Below are 21,815 nucleotides of genomic sequence, written 5' to 3'. Positions count from 1 at the left end.
AGAATCCGTTCCGTTTTTCTTTCCATCTTTTGAGGGACTGAGAGAATTTCACCTGGACCTGATGACTTATCTGCTCTTAAAGACCTGAGTGCACTTAATACATCTTCTCTCTCTCTCTCTCTCTCTCTCTCTCTCTCTCTCTCTCTCTCTGTCTATCATGTCCAAAGCCTCTCAAGCTCCCTCCTCGCCAATGCCATGCCATCTTCTCTTCTGTGAACAGAAGGGACAAAGTTCATTCTGAACTTTGCACATATCTTTTGCCTCCATTGCCATTGTTAAGTTGCCATTTTGGTCTCTAAAAGGACCCCCTCTATCTTCTCTAATCCTCTGTAACGTGTTTATAGAATGTGTTAATGTTTGTCCTGATTTCACCTGCCAATATTTTTGCATTTCCTCTTTAACGTCACGTTGTACATTCTCTAAACCCACAGCTTCCTGCGGTATTGAAATCTCGGTATCCTTCACAGGCTCCTCTGTTGCTTCTCCCTTCCCTGTGAGTTCCTTGACATCCCCGGGGAATACTTGCACCAGTGTCATCCTTTTCCAGTGTCCCAACATATTTGTCCTGCGGCCTGATTCTAATTTATCTGTACGTGGCTTCGTGCCTGCTAGCTAAAATCATATCTCAGACAAGTAAAGTTGACATCTGTGAGACATAGCTTTAAGGTGAGAGGGAGGAGATTACAGGGCATCTGAGATACAAATTTCACATAGAGCATTGTTGGTGTGGGATGAGCTGCCAGAGCCTGGTGGAGGCAGGAACAGGAACAGCATTTAAGAGGCAACTGGACAGGCATTTGAATGAGCGAGCCATAGTGAGTATGGAATTATTGCATGTAAATCTATTAGTATGGATAGACATGATGGTTGGCACTAACATGGTTGGCTGCAGGACTTGTTTTTATGTCTATGACCTTATAATAAGATGCCAAGGAACTTTTGTATAACATTATTTCAGGCCGTAGAAGCATTGACCAATTCTGGGCAGCACGTTATGAAGGATTTAGATGGGTATAGGGCAGGAGATGGGGTATATCAGCCATATATCTCCGGATGCAGGAGTTCTCCTTTAGTGCAGAGAAGGTTAATAGATTTTGTTTGTGGCATTTAAAGTCTTAAAGGAGTTTGACAGCGTGTGTATGGAGGAACAGTTTCCAGGGGTAGGAGGATAATCAGGAGTTCCAAGGTAATTGGCAAAAGAAACACCAACAACTCAATGGAAACAATATTTAGTGCAGCAAGTGGTTCAGGTTTAGACTGCAATTCATGGTGAGGTGGTGGGAACTGATTCAATAGCAGCTGCCAGAAGGCAATGGGAGACGTACCTGAAGAGAATAAAAATGAAGTGGACGAGGAAAAAGTGGGAGGTTGACTGATTGGATTGTTGAACAGAGTCTCGTCGTTGCCACACAGTTGGTTGATTCAACAGCTTGCTGTTGGTAGTGAAACAGAAGAGGCAAGGCAGGAGCACGTTCTCAGTTTACCCTAAAAGGCATGTGATTCTATGTTAAATGTTCCATCGGACTGCCGATTGTTTTTGTGCCTGTTACAGTAAAATTCTAGACTGGGGCGGTTGGTAGATGGTACACATGCACAACGTCACCTTGGCCAGTGTATGATTGACTGGCCTGACAATAGACAATAGGTGCAGGTGTAGGCCATTCAGCCCTTTGAGCCAGCACAGCCATTCAATGTGATCATGGCTGATCATCCCATTCCTGCCTTCTCCCCATATCCCCTGACTCCGCTATCTTTAAGAGCCCAATCTAGCTCTCTCTTGAAAGTATCAAGAGAACCTGCCTCCACTGCCCTCTGATGCAGAGAATTCCACAGACTCACAACTCTGTGTGGGAAAAAGTGTTTCCTCGTCTCTGTTCTAAATGGCTTACCCCTTATTCTTAAACTGTGGCCCCTGCCTCTAGCATGTCCAAACCTTTAACAATCTTACATGTTGCAATAAGATATCCTCTCATCCTTCTAAACTCCAGAGTGTACAAGCCCAGCCGCTCCATTCTCTCAGCATATGACAGTCCCGCCATCCCGGGAATTAACCTTGTAAACCTATGCTGCACTCCCTCAATAGCAAGAATGTCCTTCCTCAAATTAGGGGACCAAAACTGCACACAATACTCCAGGTATGGTCTCACTAGGGCCCTGTACAACTGCAGAAGGACCTCTTTGCTCCTATACTCAACCCCTCTTGTTATAAAGGCCAACATGCCATTCACTTTCTTCACTGCCTGCTGTACCTGCATGCTTACTTTCATAGACTGATGAACAAGGACTCCCAGATCCCGTTGTACTTCCCCTTTTCCCACTTAGATAGTAATCTGCCTTCCTGTTTTTGATACCAAAGTGGATAACCTCACATTTATCCACATTAAACGTCATCTGCCATGCATCTGCCCACTCCCCCAACCTGTCCAAGTCACCCTGCATTCTCATAGCATCCTCCTCACAGTTCACACTGCCACCCAGCTTTGTGTCATCTGCAAATTTGCTAATGTTACTTTGAATCCCATCATCCAAATCACTGATGTATATTGTAAACAGCTGCGGTCCCAGCACCGAGCCTTGCTGTACCCCACTAGTCACTGCCTGCCATTCTGAAAGGGACCTGTTAATCCCTTCTCTTAGTTTCCTGTCTGCCAACCAATTTTCTATCCATGTCAGCACTCTACCCCCAATACCAGGTGACCTAATTTTGCCCACTAATCTCCTTATCAAATGCTTTCTGAAAGTCCAGGTACACTACGTCCACTGGCTCTCCCTTGTCCATTTTCCTAGTTACACCCTCAAAAAATTCCAGAAGATTAATCAAGCATGATTTCCCCTTTGTAAATCCATGCTGACTCGGACCGATCCTGTTACTGCTATCCAAATGTGCGGCTATTTCATCTTTTATAATTGACTCCAGCATCTTCCCCACCACTGATGTCAGGCTAACTGGTCTATAATTCCCTGTTTTCTCTCTCCTGCCTTTCTTAAAAAGTGAGATAACATTAGCTACCATCTAATCCATAGGAACTAATCCTGATTCTATAGAACACTGGAAAATTATCACCAATGCATCCACGTTTTCTAGAGCCACTTCCTTAAGTACCCTGGGATGCAGACCATCAGGCCCTGGGGATTTATCAGCCTTCAGTCCCATCAGTCTACCCAACACCATTCCCTGCCTAATGTGGATTTCCTTCCGTTCCTCTGTCACCCCAGATCCTCTGGCCACTACTATATCAGGAAGATTGTTTGTGTCATCCTTAGTGAAGACAGATCCAATGTACCTGTTCAACTCATCTGCCATTTCCTTGTTCCCCATAACAAATTCACCTTTTTCGGCCTTCAAGGGTCCAAATTTGGTCTTAACTAATTTTTTCCTCTTCACATTCCTAAAGAAGCTTTTACTATCCTGCTTTATTTTCTTGGCTAGCTTACCTTCGTACCTCACCTTTTCTTCCCGTATTGTCTTTTTAGTTATCTTCTGTTCCTCTTTAAACATTACCCAATTCTCTTGCTTCCCGCTCACCTTTGCTACGTTGTACTTCTTCTCATTTATTTTTATACTGTCCCTGATGTCCCTTGTCAGCCCCGGTCGCCCCTTACTCCCCATGGAATCTTTTTTCCTCCTGGGAATGAACTGATCCTGCACCTTCTGTAATATTCCTAGAAATACCTGCCATTGTTGTTCCACTGTCATCCCTGCTAGGGTATCTTTCCAGTCAACTTTGGACAGCTCCTCCTTCATGGCTCCATAGTCCCCTTTATTCAACTGTAACACTGACACCTCCGATCTACCCTTCTCCCTCTTCAATTGTAGATTCAACCTGACCATGTTATGGTCACTACCTCATAATGGCTCATTAACCTCAAGTTCCTTCATCAAATCTGGTTCATTACATAACACTAAATCCAGAATTGCCTTCTTCCTGGTCGGCTCCAATACAAGCTGCTCTAAAAATCCATCACAAAGGCACTCTACAAAGTCCCTTTCTTGGGGTCCAGTACCAACCTGGTTTTCCCGGTCTACCTGCATGTTGTAATCTCCCATAACAACCACAGTATTACCTTTGCTGCATACCAATTTTAACTCTTGATTCAACTTGCACCCTATGTCCAAGCAACTGTTTGGGGGCCTGTAGGTAAATCCCATTCAGGTCTTTTTACAATTCCTTAGTTCTATCCATACTGACTCCACATCTCCCGTTTCAATGTCACCCCTTTAAAGGGACTGAATTTCATTCCTCACCTACAGAGCTACCCCACCCCCTCTGCCCACCTGTCTGTCTGACACTGGTGGAGCGAGCAGCATTGTGGTACGATGTCCCAACATAACTTGGATGTTCCTCGTTGATTATGAAGTGAATGGTCACAATTGAAATGAAACCAGATGTTCATCTGTCGATATATTTTTAGTTTACATTGCGAAAGAGGGGGCTGATCAGCTGTGAATCTGGTTACTGACAGTAAATTACAGAGTAAATCAACCTTGAGGATTAGAAATAGAAACTTTAGAAAATAGGTTTATTTTGGGTTTAGCAGAGGAGTACACCGTGTTATTTTTTTTGACAGAAGATCTTTGTTGTGCCTTTTAGTCAACCAGTGAACCCTGCACAGAGAGCATTGCTGAGGTGCAGCAGCCAGTGACTGTCCTCAGCTTAGAGCCTTGCACAAGGGCTCTCTCATGGGGAGCAGATGAGCACAGTGGCATGGATCCATTCGAAGGGACATTAACATTTGAGGGAGACGACATGGAAAGAATAAGCTGCGAGGAGATGGACGGGTGCACATGGACCAGCATGGGTCTGATGGGCTGAAGAATCTGTTTCTTTTAAGACTTTCACTTGGAAACGGTAATTTATCTGGAGCAGCCCAAGCCTCTGCATCCTGACTATTAAAATCTCTCCGTTCTGTTGTCGGCGTTTGGGGATGTTGATAGTTATGCGGTTTTCACTGGGCAGGAGGACGTATGCACAGTGGATTACGGGTTGAACCGATGGATCTCTTGGTCAGTGCCATTGTCTCTGACTGGTGCTGCAGTGTGCCTGTTTGCAACTGAACTGTCCATTTTCCATTGGGGAGCAGCAACTCTGCTGCAGTTGTCAATGTGTAAGGTTACACCAGGGCATTTGTAAACATGATGAGAACAATTTCTCCGCAACCATTGCGGCAGAACTCTGTGATTTTAAACTTCCGAATGCAAGAGCACCCCAGGATCTTAGTTGTAACCCACACTTACAGAACCCGAATTGAACCTTCAGGTACTGGCTCAGCAGGTTAGTTTGCAGCATCTGCACCCAGCCACGCAGGCAGAGAAAGTGCTGCTCCCCAATGGAAAGTCTACAGTTCCATTCAGTTGCAACAGACCACGCTGCAGTGCCAGGCAGAGACATTTACCGGAGGATGCTGAGTGGGCTGGCAGACTCTCGACTGCTCTGCCAGTGAGTGAGATCATGGCAAAACCTCATCACCATGCAGCATGGATACAGGCCCTTCAGCCCATCATGTCTGCACCAACTATCAAGCACCTATTTACAATAGTTTGATTTTCTCCCCATAACTCTCCACCCCCCCCCTCCTGGATTCTATCACTCATGTACACACTAGGGGTAATTTACAGTGACCAATGAATCTACTGACCTACATGCCTTTGGGATGTGAGGGGAAACCAGAGTAGCCGGTAGAAAACCAACACATTCCTAGGGAGAATGTGCAAACTGTACGCAAACAGTTTTTGAGGATGGAGTGGCTGCAGCTCTCTCGCACAATCTCCAGCCGTTATCCAACCTCAACATGCCTGTATCCCGTGACTCTCTTGACGTCAAAATATGAAGTGATTTTGAAACAAATAGTCTCTGTCTGTGGTTGTGTTTTACTCCAGGCATCGCGTGTTCCTGGTGATTTAGTTTAGAGTTTCTGTTGTATGTTTCCCTGGCCTCAGAATGAGAATGTGCTTTATCAATACAGTGTGGGTAACAGGCACTGATGTGGTCAATCTATGAATTTGAAATATCTAACCATGAAATTATAACTATTCCCTGATTCCAGAGCATGCACAGTGAGGGGGGCCATCGTCCCCTCACCATTTCCCATCGGTTCCCTACCAACTGAAGCTTGGCCCTTCCTATACTGCATCCTACTATTGTTGGTTGTTCTTACTATCCTTCACAGCTCTGAAGAAGGGTCTCGACCCGAAACGTTGCCTATTTCCTTCGCTCCATAGATGCTGTCTCACCCGCTGAGTTTCTCCAGCATTTTTGTCATCTTCACAGCTCAGTCATTTGTTGCAAATAATTGCATTTCTGATAATATTTACTACTTTCTTAAACTCGTATTTCAAAGCACCTTATTGAATGATTAATGTACAGCTTGGACCACCGTACTTTTCAGATAAAGTGGATGAATTCAGCTCCTGAAGTGCTGTGTGGGATGTGTTCAATGCTTAATGTATCTGCTTTTATACTCCAGGCTAAGGAAGGTGTTATTTGCTCCCATGGAAATATTTGGTTTGATTTTAATCCAGTTTAGAGATGCAGCGTAGAAACAGGTCCTTTGGCCTAGAATCCATGTCAACCAGTGATCACCCATTCATTAGTTTTATCCCACATGCTAAGAACAATTTACAGAAGCCAATTATCCTACAAACCTGTACGTTTTTGGATTGTGGGAGGAAACCGGAGCACCTGGAGAAAACCTCACTGTCACAGGGAGAATGTACAACCTCCGTACAGAAAGCACCGGATCGAACCTTCTGAGAGACGGGATCCCCTTCTAGTTGGCATCAGCCTCTGGCGTTCAGTGGTTCATTTCTGCCCAACGTCGGGACTACCGAGTGCACGGATTCTGAAGGCTGAGTGGAACCCTGGGAACTAGTGGAATCTGTGGAGAGTGGAGTCTGCGGTGTGGAACCCTCGGGAAGGAGTGGGATCTGTGGAGAGTGGACCCTGGGAGTGAGTGGGTTCTGTGGAGACCGGGGTCTGTGGACAGTGGGGTCTGTGGACAGTGGGGTCTGTGGACAGTGGGGTCTGTGGAAATTGGGGGTCCAGGAAGGAATGGGGTCTGTGAAGAGGGGTTTGCAGAGAATGGGGTCTGTGGAGAGTGGGGTCTGTGGTGTGCGACCTCCGGGCTGTGATGAGAGAGACTTTGTGAGAAAGAGGCATTTTCTGTGGTTAACAAAGCAGATCAAAGATAATGTTAAATTGAAAAGTAGGACATGCAAAGTAGCAAAGGCTGGTGTAGGCCAGAGCATTGTGCGGTTTATAGGATCCAGCAACAAAAAACTAAAAACTCTAAGCCGAGTGAATTTGATTTTGCGAGAAAGTATGTGAGCAATATTGCAACAAACAGTGTGGGTTTCAGTGGATATGTAAAATGGTAAAAGGTGCTGTGGTCAGTGTGGGACCTCTGAAGAACAAGGCAGGTTAGTTCATAACAGGAAACTAAGACGTGGCAGATATGTTCAATCAATGTTTTGCATCTGGCTTCACCATGGAGGACACTTCAAATATCCCTAAGATAACATATGGGCTCATTTAAATTAAATGGAGGAACTTGTAAAAAGCCCAACAATAAGGGAGATAGCATGAGAGAAATGTGCAGGTCTAAAGGCAAACAACTTGCCTGCTCCCAGAATGTTAATGGAAGTCTGCAGAGATATTGGGCCCTTGGCGTGAAATCTTTCAAGCTTTCCAAAAGGCATTTGAGCAGGTGCCACATAAGAGGCTGATGTTTACATTAAGAGCCCAAGGTATTGGAGGATGTCTTGTAAGCATGGATTGAAAACGGGTTGTCACATGTAAAACAGAGCTGGATTAATGGTTCTTGGCCCCCAAGTTTCCAAGTTTGCCGATGATATGAAAATAGGTGAAAGTGCATGTTCTGATGTGGACATTGTAATTCTGCAACAGGATACAGATACTTGAATGATTGGGCAGAAACATGGCAAATGGTGTTAATGTCGACATGTGTGAGCTCACCCTTTTTGGTGAGAGAAATCAAAAGGTGGATTACTATGTAACTGGAGGGAGACCGCAAGTGAGTAAAGTTCAGAGGGGTTGTGGTGTGCCAGTGCAGGAAGCACAAAAAGTTGGCAGGCACGTCCAATAAGTAGTTAAGAAGGCAAGCAGAAGCATGGAAAAAATGGAGAAGGAGTAGGCCCTCAGGCCTTTCACAAGCCTGCTCTTCATTTAATATGATCTTGGCTGATCCAATTGTCCTTTTCTGCATCATTCAAAGTCATTGTTATCCTTCCGCCCAACTCGTCAGTGCCAACCAAGATGCCTATTTCAGCTAGGAACATTGAAATTGTACTTGTCAGAATGTCTTTTAAACATTGTAATTGCATCTGCAAGGTACTATGGAACATTTTGATTCCGAAAGGCATTTTCAAGTTCTTGATCTCAGTCGATGCTCTGTTTGTTTTTCCATTCTGCTGGCACAATACTTCCCCATCTAAAGAGACTAGTTTTGTTAACAAGATGAGCAAGGACTTGCATGGGACGTGACATTTGTTTGGTTAGTTAATGTTTTCTTATCTTAGACATATCACTTGCTTGTTAGCTCACTCCTATATAACACTGCAACAAAGTAATCTGTCTCAGGTCACCAAGAGCCTTGTGATGTACAGTACAGCACAGCTCTGATAATCTGCTCACTCATTACATGGAATCCCAATTGTTCAGGATCAGTCTCACTGGATGATGAAGTTCTGCACACACTTTAAAAAAAGGGCCATGTTTATCATGCACATTGAAATCAACAGGCCCCATTTCATATGCTGCTTTGTAATTCACCAACATCCTGTTTCCAAAGCTCTTTTACACAAAACTGGGGCCATATTCGCCAACTATTCCTTCCTTGATATTCCCGTTTCCCGTGCTCCCTTTAAACTCATGGGAGCGTTATCTCTCGTACTCGCTTTTAACTTACAGGGTCTTCATTTCTGCCTGCCTTTTAAATGTACATTTCCAAACTCCCTTTAAGCTCATCCGAGCTTTTGTTTAAGGGCACTATTTCCTTCAATCCCTTTTTTAAAAAAGTTGTTCTTTTCTTGTTCTCCCTTCAAAAGAACTGGGGCCCCGTTTCCCACAGACTGCATTGGAGTAGTAAGATAAATGACTTACACCAGTCTGGCATTACCAAATTGCTGAGCTTGTGGGATGATTGGAATTTACTGTACATCACTGTGCTCAGATCTGTAAGACGTTAACTAGCTGATAGGATAAGAGAACCAACGCCCGTGTGCAGGGAGCGTCCCCATCATCCAGACTCTGATTACACTCAGTCAGGGCTGGTGGGCGAGCCACGTCAGTTGACTGCTCAACACCAGACTGCCGATAATGGCATAGTGTCCAAACTACATTGACACAAGGAGTCACCAGGTAAATAAGAACAATAAATTCCTGGATGTACTCAAGAATGAAGATTCTTGCATGAAGAAGTATAACATTCCCATCATGTCACGGGTCCTTGACGGCTGAAAATGGGGCATTTTACTACGTGGGGGTCTCAGGAGGTGCTGTCAGAGATCCTGAGCAAGTTACTGCAGTGCACCTTGTGGATCACACACGCTGCAGCCACTATGCACCGGTGGTCGAGGGAGCGGGTCTTAGGGATAGTTCTTCTTCTTTTGTATGGCGTGCACAGCCTAAAGTTGTAGGTCGACTTCTTCTATTTGAAAATTTGTTTGTGCACGTTGGGTTGATTGCATTAGTCGAAACAGGGTGGACCACGTGAAGGTTGCAATCTCCCACCTCTTCAGGATAGTTGATGGGTACCAATCAAGTGACTGCTTTGTTTGGATGGAGTGGAGTTTCTGGTGTACAAAGCATCCTTCACCCAAGTAGATGGTGGAACAGTAGGGGTGACATGAGGTGAATCATTCAGTGCAGGTTATCCAGCCTCTGTACCTCTTTTATAGTCACTGTGTTTGACTGGTCAACAAGTTTCTGATTTGTGGGAAGATGCTGCTGGCGGATGGCTTGGTGATGATAATGTGATCTATTCCAAATGTAATTAGTTTATTGTCATGAACACCAGAGTGCAATAGCATTCCTAGTTCGCTTGAAGCTTACAACGTAAACATTATTCAAGATAATGATGAATACAACAGTAAATACAATGTCGAGTGCAAAACAGTAGAATGGGGTAAGATTATCGTGTGATCATGGAATGGGATTGAGATCAGGGGTGATCGTTCAGGAGTTTGATACCGGGGTGGGGGAGGAGGAGGGGTGGTAAACTGTACTTAAGGCTGGATGTCTGGGCTTTCCTGTATCTTCTCCCAGAAGGTAGAAGAGAGAAAATGGAATGGCCAGGTTGGCATTATTCTTGACAATACCTCCAGCCTTCCTGATGCGATGCCCTGTGACGATGGGCTGGAAGGAAGGAAGTGAGGAGCCTGTGATGGACTGAGCCGTGTTCACCACTCTCTGTAGGTTCAGGAGGTCAAGAGCAGATCAGTAGCCATACCAAGCTGAGATGCATCCCATCAGAATATTTTATATTTGGAGAATTCTCGTGGACATGGCCTATCTTCTCGGACACCTAAGAAAGTAAATAACCTGATGCACTTTCTTGATCTCCACATCAATTTGAAGGAACCAGATTAAATTGTTGGTGATGTGACTGCCGAGTAGTCTACACTTGAAGGTGTCAACTCCCCTAGTTCTTTTGACTGTCTACCATTTCTATGCCTCACATAATTTTATATACTTCTTTCAGGTCTCTCCTTAATCTCCAACGTTCCAGAGAAAACAATCCAATCAGTCCAACCTCTCTTTACAGCTAAAACCCTCTAATCCAAGCAGCCTCTTGATAAACCTCCTCTGAACCTTCTCCAAAGCCTCCACATTCTGTAATGGGATGACCAGAACGATACACAATACTTCAAATGCAGCCTAACCAAAGTTTGATTAAACTGCAAAATGACTTCCTGATTCTTGTACTCCAGGGCCCAACCAATAAAGGCAAGCATACCATTCATTTTCCTAACCTTAAGGGCGCGGTTGTTTTTCTGACACCAGGGGACAAGGTTTCCCATCTCTTTTCTGATTGCCATGAATAGCATTTACTTCTGGAATATCAATGGTTGGCCATTGTGTGCCGTGAATATTACTTACTGCTGACCAGCCCAGGCCTCATTCTTGCCCAGCTCTTGCTGCATGCAGGCATGGGTCTCATTGATCCCAAGGGCTTATTGCATGCAGGCACGAGTGGCCTCATTCTAGCCCAGGATTTTCTCCTTGCAGACACGAGTGGTCTCATTCACCCCCAGGACTTATTGCATACAGACATGGGTCTCATTCTTACCCGGGTCATGCTGCATGCAAGCATGGGTGGGTGGCCTCATTCTTGCTCAGGCCTTGCTGCATACAGGGATGGATGGATGGCCCCATTCTGGCCCAGGTCTTGCTGCATGCAGACATGGGTGGGCTCATTTGCTGACAAGACACAAGGAATAGCAGATGCTGGAATCCTGAGTAAAACACATGCTCTAGTAACCCATCTGGTCAGGCAGCATTTGTGGAAGGTATGGACAGACAACGTTTCAGGTTGGGACCCTTCAGACTGAAAATTGCCAATGGAATTGACCATTGTGTAATCATCAGAGAACATCCCTTCTACCCTTCCTCCGAACTCATGATGGAAGAAAGGTCCTTGCAGAAGCAACTGAAGATGGCTGGACCCCGGATATGATAGCTCATGTACATGCCAACACACACATGTATCCGTAGTCCACCACCTCTGTTGTTTATAGATATGGGCCGAGAAATGGCAGATGGAGTTTAATCTGAGCAATTGTGATGTGTTGCACTTTGTGAGGTTGGATGTACGGGGAAAGTATATAGTTAATGTCAGGAAACAGTTAACAGTATCTTGTGCACCAATTACACAGTTCCCTGAAAGTGGCAACACAAGTAGATAGAGTGGTAAAGAAGGCACATGGTATTCTTGCCTTTATCAGTCAGACAACTGAATACAGGAATCAGGAAGTCAGTTTGCGGAATCAAATTTTGGTTAGGCTGCATTTGGAGTATTGGGTACAATTCTCGTCTCCCCATTAAAGCATATAGAGGCTTTGGATTGGAGAGTATTAGTTGCAAGGAGACGTTGAACAGACATTGATTGTTTTCTCTGTAACGTTGGAGGTTGAGGGGAAACCTGATAGAAGTATATAAAATGATGAGAGACATAGATAGGGTAGACAATCAGTATCTTTTTTTTCCAGGGTAGAAATGTCTAACACTAGGGGGCATTGGTAATAGGGCATAGATGTAACAAGTATAATGGATAAGGGCGAGCCAGTGGATGTGGTGTATCTGGACGTTCAAAAAGCCTTTGGCAAGGTCCCACACAAGAAATTAGTGTGCAAAATTAGAGCACATGGTATTGGGGGTAGGGTATTGACATGGATAGAGAACTGGTTGGTAGACAGGAAGCAAAGAGTAGGAATTAACAGGACATTTTCAAAATGGCAGGGAGGGACTAGTGGGGTACCACAAGGCTCAGTACTGGGACTCCAGTTGTTTACAATATATATTAACGATTTGGAAGAGGGAATTAAATGTAATATCTCTGAGTTTGCGGATGGCATAAAGCTGGGTGGCAATGTGAGCTGTGAGGAGGATGCTATGAGGCTGCAGGGTGACTTGGATAGGTTGGGTGAGTGGGCAGAAATATGGCAGATGCAGTATAATGTGGATAAATGTGAGGTTATCCATTTTGGGGGCAAGAACAGGAAGGCAGATTATTATCTGAATGGTGTCAGAGTAGGAGAAGGGGAGGTGCAATGAGACCTGGGCTTGCTTGTACATCAGTCACTGAAAGTAAGCATGGAAGTACAGCAGGCAGCAAAGAAAGCTAATGGCATGTTGGCCTTCACTGCGAGAAGAATTGAGTTTAGGAGCAAGGAGGTCCTACTGCAGTTGTATAGGGCTCTGGTGAGACTGCACCTGGAGTATTGTGTGCAATTTTGGTCTCCTAATTTGAGGAAGGACATTATTGCTATTGAGGGAGTGCAGCGTAGGTTCACCAGGTTAATTCCTGGGATGGCGGGACTGACATATGATGAAAGAATGGTTCGACTGGGCTTGTATTCGTTGGAATTTAGGAGAGGGGATCTTATAGAAACATATAAAATTCTTAGAGGATTGAACAGGGTAGATACAGGAAAAATATTCCCGATGTTGGGGAAGTCCGGAACCAGGGGTCACAGTTTAAGAATAAGGGGTAGGCCATTTAGGACTGCGATGAGGAAAAACTTTTTCACCCAGACAGTTGTGAATCTGTGGAATTCTCTGCCACAGAAGGCAGTGAAGGCCAATTCACTGGATGCTTTTAAGAGAGATTCTTAGGGCAAACGGAATCAAAGGAAATGTGGATAAAACCGGAACGGGATGCTGATTTTGGATGATCAGCCATGATCATATTGAATGGTGGTGCTGGATTGAAGGGCCTACTCCTGCACTTATATTCTATGTTTCCATAGGTGTAAGGTCAGAGTGGGAACGTTTGAAGGAGATGTATGGAGCAATTTTTTTACATGGAATAGTAGGTACGTGGAACACACTACCAGAGATGGTGGTTGACGTTGGTACAATAGTGGCATTTAAGATCTTTTAGATAGTTCCATGAATATGCAGGGAATAGAGGGATATTAGCATGTGCAGGCAGGGTGATTATGTTTGGCATGGACATTGTGGGCTGAAGGCCCTTTCAGGGCTGTACTATTCTATATGTTCTATGTCCTTGGCTGTTGAGGAGGAGCCAGAGGTGTTAGCCTTTAGCAGCACCCATGTCCCAGTAACACATCAGTGAGACACAGGTGCTGCAAGCAGTGATTCACGGCTGACTGGTTAGCCAAGTTAAAAAGAGATTCTTATTTAAAAACACATTTAATGATTTTTAGGAATAAGTTTAAGTTTGCAAGGGGAGTATGTTGATGCTTGCTGCAGCTTTGTTCTTGGCGTGGGCTGAAGATGGTTGAAAACATTTGATGATTGGGAGTGAATGATGCAGATTTCATCTCTAGTGCGACCTATTTATCGACTGGAAATGGTGCAGTCATGACAACCCACTGATCGTTCTACTTGAGTATTATTAGTAGTATTTTAAAATCCTGATATTGTTTGTTTTGAAAGCAGCAGTCAGGAGTTCAGTTCATGCACTTGCTTCCCTGAGCAGCAATGTTTCTTAAAAGTTTCCAAAATTGATGCATTTTTTGAAAGTGAAAAACAGAATGATGTGGGAGAGCAGGTTTTTTGGTGTGTGGGTGCTATGAGATCGAGAGATACTTCACTGAATGCTGACCAACAAACGGAAACTAATCATATTCCTGTTCTGCTTTGTCACTTCTACCAGTTTCTCAGTTTCTTTTTTTAAAACAAGTTTCTTTTAACCATTGCTTTTTTCTTTCAGCAACAATAAACTGCAATTATCTAATGGCTTTAAGATGCCCGAGGCACTTTATGAAAAGAATTGTGAGAAAGAATGTGACTTGACTCCCTAAATATTAAGGCTGATGAGTGCAAATATCTTGGCTGGAGGGAGATGAGGTGATCGGGAGGGTGTGGGACTGGATAGCTTTGGAGGCAGGGGTAGGAGAGACTGAACAACATTTGGAAACAAATGAAAATCTGAGAATTGGGTGTTTACAGCATTGCACGCAGAAGTCAGTTTCAGTATGAAACCATAGTTTAATAAATAAAGATTAACCAAATATTGCTGTGGACTCCAAGAAGAGCAGAAATGGAGCAGGTGGCAGGGGAGAAAGCTGTGTTAAGTGTACAGTTGCAGTTAAATGCCTCGTGGAAAGTGGTTGGTTAGGGATACAGATGCATTGCATGTGTGAAGGGTGATTGCTATCTTCACACAGTGGAAGTCTGAAAGGTCAGAGACTAGTGCTTCACCTACACACCGTTTCGAATAGGAAGAACTCAGTAAACAAAGGCTGACTCGTCCGCAACCAAATTCATGACAACTTTGAAGATAATCAACTTCCTTGCTTGCAACATTCACACATACGGTAAATTGTAGAAATGAAGAAATATTTCATTAACTTTCTCGAAAATCTAAAAATCCACAGACCAGTGTGAATAAAATTGAAACTAGAGGAAGCTCCCTTTTACTTTTGTGGTTTGTAAAAGATGAATTTCAGTCAGATCAAAACTGGTGAATTTGGAGATGTGAAGATTCTGTGGTTTTATCAGAAATTCCCAATTCCAATCATCATCTGCGCATGTCCAATGTTGGTATTCTTCATTCTTCTCAGTTACCTGCTGTTTGGAGCAAGCGGGAACATCTTCCCCTCGGCACCAACATCACTGTGGGCAGTCATGTCATGACTGGAGCTCTCTAACACGGCGCCAAGCTGTCGGTTTCACCCTGTATGGTGGGAGATCACAATTACCTCTTGTAGTTTCGGGTCAAATACAGACTTAAAAATCATCTTTTGCTTTCAGAAAACATACAGCAGTACAGCATAGGAACAGGCCTGCCATGTCAGCTGACCATGATGACAAACTAACCCAAGGGCCAAGTGCTAAACTAGTCCAAGGGACAAGTGCTCCAATCAAAATCAACTGCATCAACTTTTATCACATTGTCTCACTTATCATTTTCGATAACAAGGATGCTCCTTCTGCATTCGAACCATTGGGAAGAACAGCCCCACATTTTATCACCTCTCCTGGCACCTTCACTGCCTCTAATTTGTGTAAAATCTGGTTATAAGAAGTTAAAAGTTAAGGAGAGTCAGTGTTATCCCTTTGTAAAGAAGGCAATATGGACAAACCAGGAAGTTACCGTGCTGACTGGTCTCTCTGAGCCATGTTTTGTCAGCTCTCAAAATGAGGAGGACCTGCACTGTGTCCCTTACCTGTTTTATTGCAGCCTTTATCGGCCCCCAAAATCTAAATAAAATAGTTAAATAGAGGTGTTATCCCCCTGTTCAGGATGTCCGCTGCTCCACACCGTGCAGTGTCCTCTGTCCCTGGACTCCAACAAGCCTGTACTTCCTCTGCAGGGATACCTGGCCAGGAATGTCACAGATGAGGGGCAGGTAGTCAATATGGATGGACATTCCTGCCTGCTGCTTGCAAAGGCCACTTTGGTCAGGCCACGGAGCAGACTGTCTGGTCTGTCCCCAGATCTGGCTGTCTCCTCAACAGCTGAGAGGACTGAATGGAGATGACCATACCTCAGACATGCAAATAACAACCAACGTGAGAAGTATGGCTAATTCTTCCTTTTGTAGCTGAAGGTAAAATCCCGGCTGAGAAAGTACGTTGTCAGCTCTCAACATGAGGCCACAAGACATTGGACCAAAATTAGGCCATTTGGCCCATTGAGTCTGCTCCGCCATTCGATCATGGCTGATCTCTTTTTCCCACTCAACCCCTGTCTCCTCAATCTCCTGTCTTCTCCCCGTAATCTTTGGTACCCTTACTAATCAAGAACCTATCAATCTCCATTTTAAAACATACCCAATGACTTGGCCTCTCCAGCCGTCTGTGGCAACGAATTCCACAAGATTCACTGCCTTCAACATCAGGAGGATGTTCCACATACAGGTATCTCTGCAGAAGAATCATAACCTTGGTACACCAGCGGCAGGCCTGGAGACACAGATCCACAGCAGACACCCAGTGTTTCCTCTTTCCCCAGAATAAATTAACAAACTTCTTCTGCATGTAGGTGACAAAAGCCATGATGGGACCAAAGTGACCAACTTTGGTAAGGTCGCATTTGGAGTATATGTGTTCAGTTTTGGTCATCCTGCTATAGGAAGGATGCCAAAAAACCAGGAACTGCAGGTGCCGTTTTATAAAAAAGACAAAGTGCTGTAGTAATTTAGCAGGGCAGGCAGCATGTCTGGAGAACATGGATAGGTGACATTTCATACTGAAGAAGGGTCCTGACCCAAAACGTTATCTATCCAGGTTCTCCAGAGATGCTGGCTGACCCGCCGAGTTACTCCAGCACTTAGGAAGGATGTCATTAAGCTGGAAAGAGTGCAGAGAATATTTACGTGGATGTTGCCAGGACTTGAGGGCTTGAGCTGTTGGAAGAGGTTGAGCAGGCTGGGACTTCATTCCCTTGCAGCACAGAAGGCTGAGGAGTGATCTTATAGTGTATAAAATCATGAGGGAATATCAGAGATAATGGTGAGTATTTTACCCTGAGTAGTGGAATTAAGAACAAGCAGACTTGGGTTTAAGGTGAGTGGGGAAGAATTTGATAGGAAACTGAGGGGCAATCTTTTCACACAGGGTGGTGGGTATATGGAATAGGCTACTAGAAGAGGTAGTTGGAGGCAGGTACAATAACAACATTTAAAAGCCACACAGGTACATGGTTTGGCAATGCTTAGAGGAATGTGGGCCAAATGCGGGCAAATGGGACTAGCTTAGATGAGGCATCGGCGTCGACACGGGTGTGTTTCCGTGCTGTATGATTAACTGGTAGCACAACATGGAGGCCAGCAGTTGGTTTGCGGCCACTGGTCACCTGTCATGCACCCGGAGTGCCGTCCAGCACATTAACTGTGCCATGGCGTTTTCCTCAACTCCCACCAGCATGCTGCAATGTTTATTAGGCAGGGCCAGGGTAAACATCCAGACAGAGGAGGTCCAAAAAGATGGGCCCACCTCCTCCGCAGGGAGATAAACTATCATGTCCTTCACAATATCGCCGGGATTCTAGGACGTTATCCGGTGATCCATGTGTAGGACACGGTGGAAATACCTGCTGTTACTAACACGCTCTCCGCAGACCTGTGACTGCGAGTGTTTGTGGGAGAGTGGTGAGGGAGGTTTATTCGGTGTTGAGCCAGTGCAGGTGCAGGTTTATTAAGGGCATCGGGATATGAAATGTTGAACTCTGTGACTGAAGCTGGGTGGAGCGAGTGAGGCTTGTGTTGCTGGGTGGGGCGGCAGTAACCTTTTGATTTAATTTCAGCCTTGCTGCTATCAGCTCTTGTGTTTATAATTGCCAGGAACCCAATGAACTCTTTTGCACTTAATCCTGATATTTGAAGTAGCAACCTTCATCTGCAATCACTGTTGTATGATTTTAAATTGCTTGTTGGTAGATGCAGTATCCACCATCTCCTCAATAAAGTATACTCTAGTGAAGTATTACCTTGCAGCCACTCCCTCCTGCAGCCCCCCCTGCCCGTATCAATAAGCAAACCAACGAGCATATTTTCCAGTCTTCTTTGCAGCTTGGGCCTCTCAACCGCTCTAACCGAGGGCAAATACAGAGGCTGACACAGGGTATGGAGAGGTGTTACTCTACTTGTGTCCAGGAGCCCGCTCTCATAAACATAGGGCTTTATGTCCTATTGCAGAGCCTTTAGGAATAAACACATTTATTTCTCAGATGCACGACGTGTCCTCTGCAGTTCCTAAAGGGCTTTATTGTTGTTGAGATGTGGTCACTATTGTGGGAAACACATTCACGCACATGTGAGATTGAAGTGTGAGAGTGAGTGTGTTACACAGCATTAGGAGCAGGAACCACACAGCCCTCACGCCTGCTCCACCCTTTTATGAGAACACGACTGATCAGCCTGTAACTTCATTTCCGACTCGCGCCTACCCCTATAACCTTTTCCGCTGTTTCCATTAGTATAAGTGTGTGTCCCCTACTCCAATCTTACTGAATGTCCAATCCATCAAAAAGCCTCCCGCTTTCCTGTCTGAGCCTTGTCTAACTTTGTGCTGGCTACCCAAAGCACAGACTGCTTCCTGCCACCTGCAAATGTGGCTTCTTCAACACCAGTGAAAATGCTCTGCAGCATCTGTGCTGAGTGAAACTGTTAGCATTTCACATCATGACTCTTCATCAGAACTTGGAACCATTAGACACGAGATTGCAGATACAGGAATCACGAGCAAAGTGTTGCAGGAACTCAGCGGGTCATTCAGCAGCTGTGGAGTGAATGGATAGACGGTGTTTCAGGCCCAACCCGAAATATTGCCTGTTCATTCCCTCTATAACAGTGACTACATTTCAACACGCCTTCTTCTTTCATGTCCATCTTCTATGTTTCAAATGTTGACATCGCTGTCATCGTCCGTCCTGAAAAGGACCCAAGCTTCCGGCGACAATCAGTGATGCCATCACTTGTTGCAATAGATGATGATGGTAGCAGAATTAGCTCGGGATACTTCCAGTTTTTCATCCCTTCTTTAGCAGTGCAGACATGGGGTGAATGGTGGGAGAAGCTGTCGGGAAGTGGGAATTGGGGATGATGTAGGCAGTCAGAGCAAGCGAGCAAGATATGCTTTGGGGAAGAGGAGCATTGTGAATGCGTTGTTTGTGATGTGAATGCTACTGACCCATGGCCATGTCTTGCTGCATCAAGTACGGACTGTTTCATTAGCTGAGAAGTTGCAGATATAGTTGAGTATTGTGTAGTTATCAGCAAAAGTCATACTTCTGGTTTTATGCTGGAAGGAAGATCTTGATGAAGATGGTTAGGCTTTGGACACCACACTGTTTGAGAAACTCCTGTAATGATGTCCTTGCACTTGGCTGATTGCACTCGACAGCCATCACCCTTGTCTAGGTATGACTCCAACCATTGCCTTCCTCATGATGTCAGTTTTACCACAGCTCACAAGAGCACATGGTAGTAGGAGACATAGGCCACTTGGTCCCTCAGACCTACCCCGCCACTCAGCATGTTCATGGCCTCAACGCCTCTGCCAGTTCCCTTTGTCTCTCAATTTCTCTCTGTGAGCAGATTAGGAGGAGGATAATGCCACATGGTAATACTGTCATGCTGGTACCGCTCATTAATATTAGTGGGGGATGATAATTGTCCTGATGACACTAGAGAGAGAAGGAGCTTGCTGCTCGTTGTAGGAGTGTGGTGGGATCTTGTACATGTGCTGGAGAGGATAGATCTGACTTGGTTTAAACCAAAGTGAGAACTTATCCCACAATGGAGCTGTGGGTGGGACCAGAGTGCCACTAGAGTGACGGCCTGGCTTTGTCTTCCAACCTCTCGAGTGGGCATTGAACCCACAACCTTGACACCTTGCACACTCGACTGCAGGTGAACAGCCAGCTGGGTCCATGTCGGGTTCAACCAGTTGTGGGACCCGAGAGAAAAGTGGAACTGAGAAGTGATGCAAGGTACCAAGTGCGTCAGTGCTGGCTCACTAACACGTGCTGCATCTGTTCCCCACCATGCAGCGTCACCACTACCACACTGGCAGCAACCTCCCATCATGGAGCTGATGCAATGCCTCAGAGTAAGGTAGCAGGAGAACCTCCTGAAAGCTACTGTCAATTCCCCAGTGGTATCAAGGCCACTGGCCAATAATTAGACCGCTTCATATAGAGTCCGGGACAGCCCTTGTCTATTCACCCAACTACTTTAATGAGCCAGTTGATTTTTACAGCAATCTGGCAAGTTTTTATGGATATTTTTCTTACGTCAGTTCTAACATTTCACAACCTGTCCAGTGGGATTTGAGCTCATTACCTCTGTTGTTAACATACCTCAGTAATCTCCATTACAGGACCATGCTCAGATTCAGAACACATTAGCTTATTGTCATATACACCAGGGTGCAGTCAAATTCCTTGTTCACATGAAGCTCAGAGTAAACTGTGTACATGGCGATGATAGATACAACAAAATAATGCAACGGTGAAACTAACTGAATGGTACATCAGCGTGTGCCCGCGTGTATATGGTGTGTGTGCCACGCTCTCCCTCCCCCTCCTCCCTTGTATTCCTGTCCCCTCCCTCACTTACCCTCTCCCTCAGTTACCCATCCACACCCTCCCTGATTGTCTATTCTCCATTCCCTTATTTACTGCCCCCCCTGCTGTCCTCCCTCCCTCCCTCCCTCCCTCCCTCCCCTCCCTCCCCTCCCTCCCTCCCTCCCTCCCTCCCTCCCTCCCTCATACCTATCCTACCGCTCCCCTACCCTCCCTCCTACCCTCATACCATCACTCATACCCTCACTCATACCCCCACACACCCGCTCACATCCCCTCACAAATACCCTCAACACCTTCCCACACACCCTCACATCCCCTTACACATACCCTCACATATCTTCACACAGTCCTCACTGCAATCCCTTCCAGAGGGAATTATCATTCCTTCCCTCAATCATTCCTTCCCACACGGTCACCTGCTCCTTGCTGCCCCCCACACCGGCTACACTTGCTGTCAAATCATTAAGCTTCTTCCTCACTCCCTGCCCTCTGCAGAGATGCATTAATGAACAAGGTGACGGATAAGTGACCTGGCGGAGTGGGGGCCACAGCATGGAATCATGGACGGAGGAATGCTGGCGAGGCAGGGAGGAGTGGAAGGTCATGGGTTGGTTTAGTTGCATGCGAGTTGTGAGCTGACACTCATTGATACTGATGTTGTGTGGGGCACAGCGAGCTGATCATTGAGCATCACCGCCTGGCCCACTGCAAACACTTTCTGACCAACTGGCCCTTATGTTTTCCAGGTTTTGAGGCCATGTCCAACCCAAGCTGGCTGGTGCAAAGTGGCATTGATAACCCTGGCCATGTGCCTGCCAGGATGGAGACCATGACTTCAATCACCAACCCCAGTATCTCTGTTTCAACTCAACAAACCCCCAAGAAATGTGCACCTGTGGTTGCTCCAAAACCCAAGTACAACCCCTACAAGCAGAACGGGCAGCCTGTGGTCCAAGTGGTCACTGAAGGTAGGTTCAGCCCGACCCAAGCCATCCCCTACTACAGCGGTGGACGTACAGTGCATAACACTCATGTGCGGGAGTAGTACGTTACAAAAGAGGTGATATTAGAGGTCT

The 21,815-nt window shown here is 45.4% G+C and overlaps 1 protein-coding gene across 8 annotated transcripts in view; it reads left to right on the top strand.

The window, feature by feature from the left end:
• lpp (LIM domain containing preferred translocation partner in lipoma) overlaps positions 1-21,815 on the top strand; it is a 159,828-nt gene that overhangs the window by 54,510 nt on the left and 83,503 nt on the right. For 7 of the 8 annotated variants that reach the window (XM_055645881.1, XM_055645886.1, XM_055645883.1 and 4 more), the window contains one exon: positions 21,486-21,707. In XM_055645881.1, coding sequence (XP_055501856.1) covers positions 21,497-21,707 — 211 coding nt within the window. In that variant the 5' untranslated portion in view covers positions 21,486-21,496. Of the gene's footprint in view, positions 1-4,649; positions 4,851-21,485; positions 21,708-21,815 lie in introns of those variants that run through there. The other variant, XM_055645878.1, reaches the window with a different exon arrangement.

This window comes from Leucoraja erinacea, chromosome 14, assembly GCF_028641065.1.
Source record: "Leucoraja erinacea ecotype New England chromosome 14, Leri_hhj_1, whole genome shotgun sequence".
Lineage (NCBI taxonomy): Eukaryota > Metazoa > Chordata > Chondrichthyes > Rajiformes > Rajidae > Leucoraja > Leucoraja erinaceus.
This window is presented reverse-complemented; position numbering and strand designations above follow the sequence as displayed.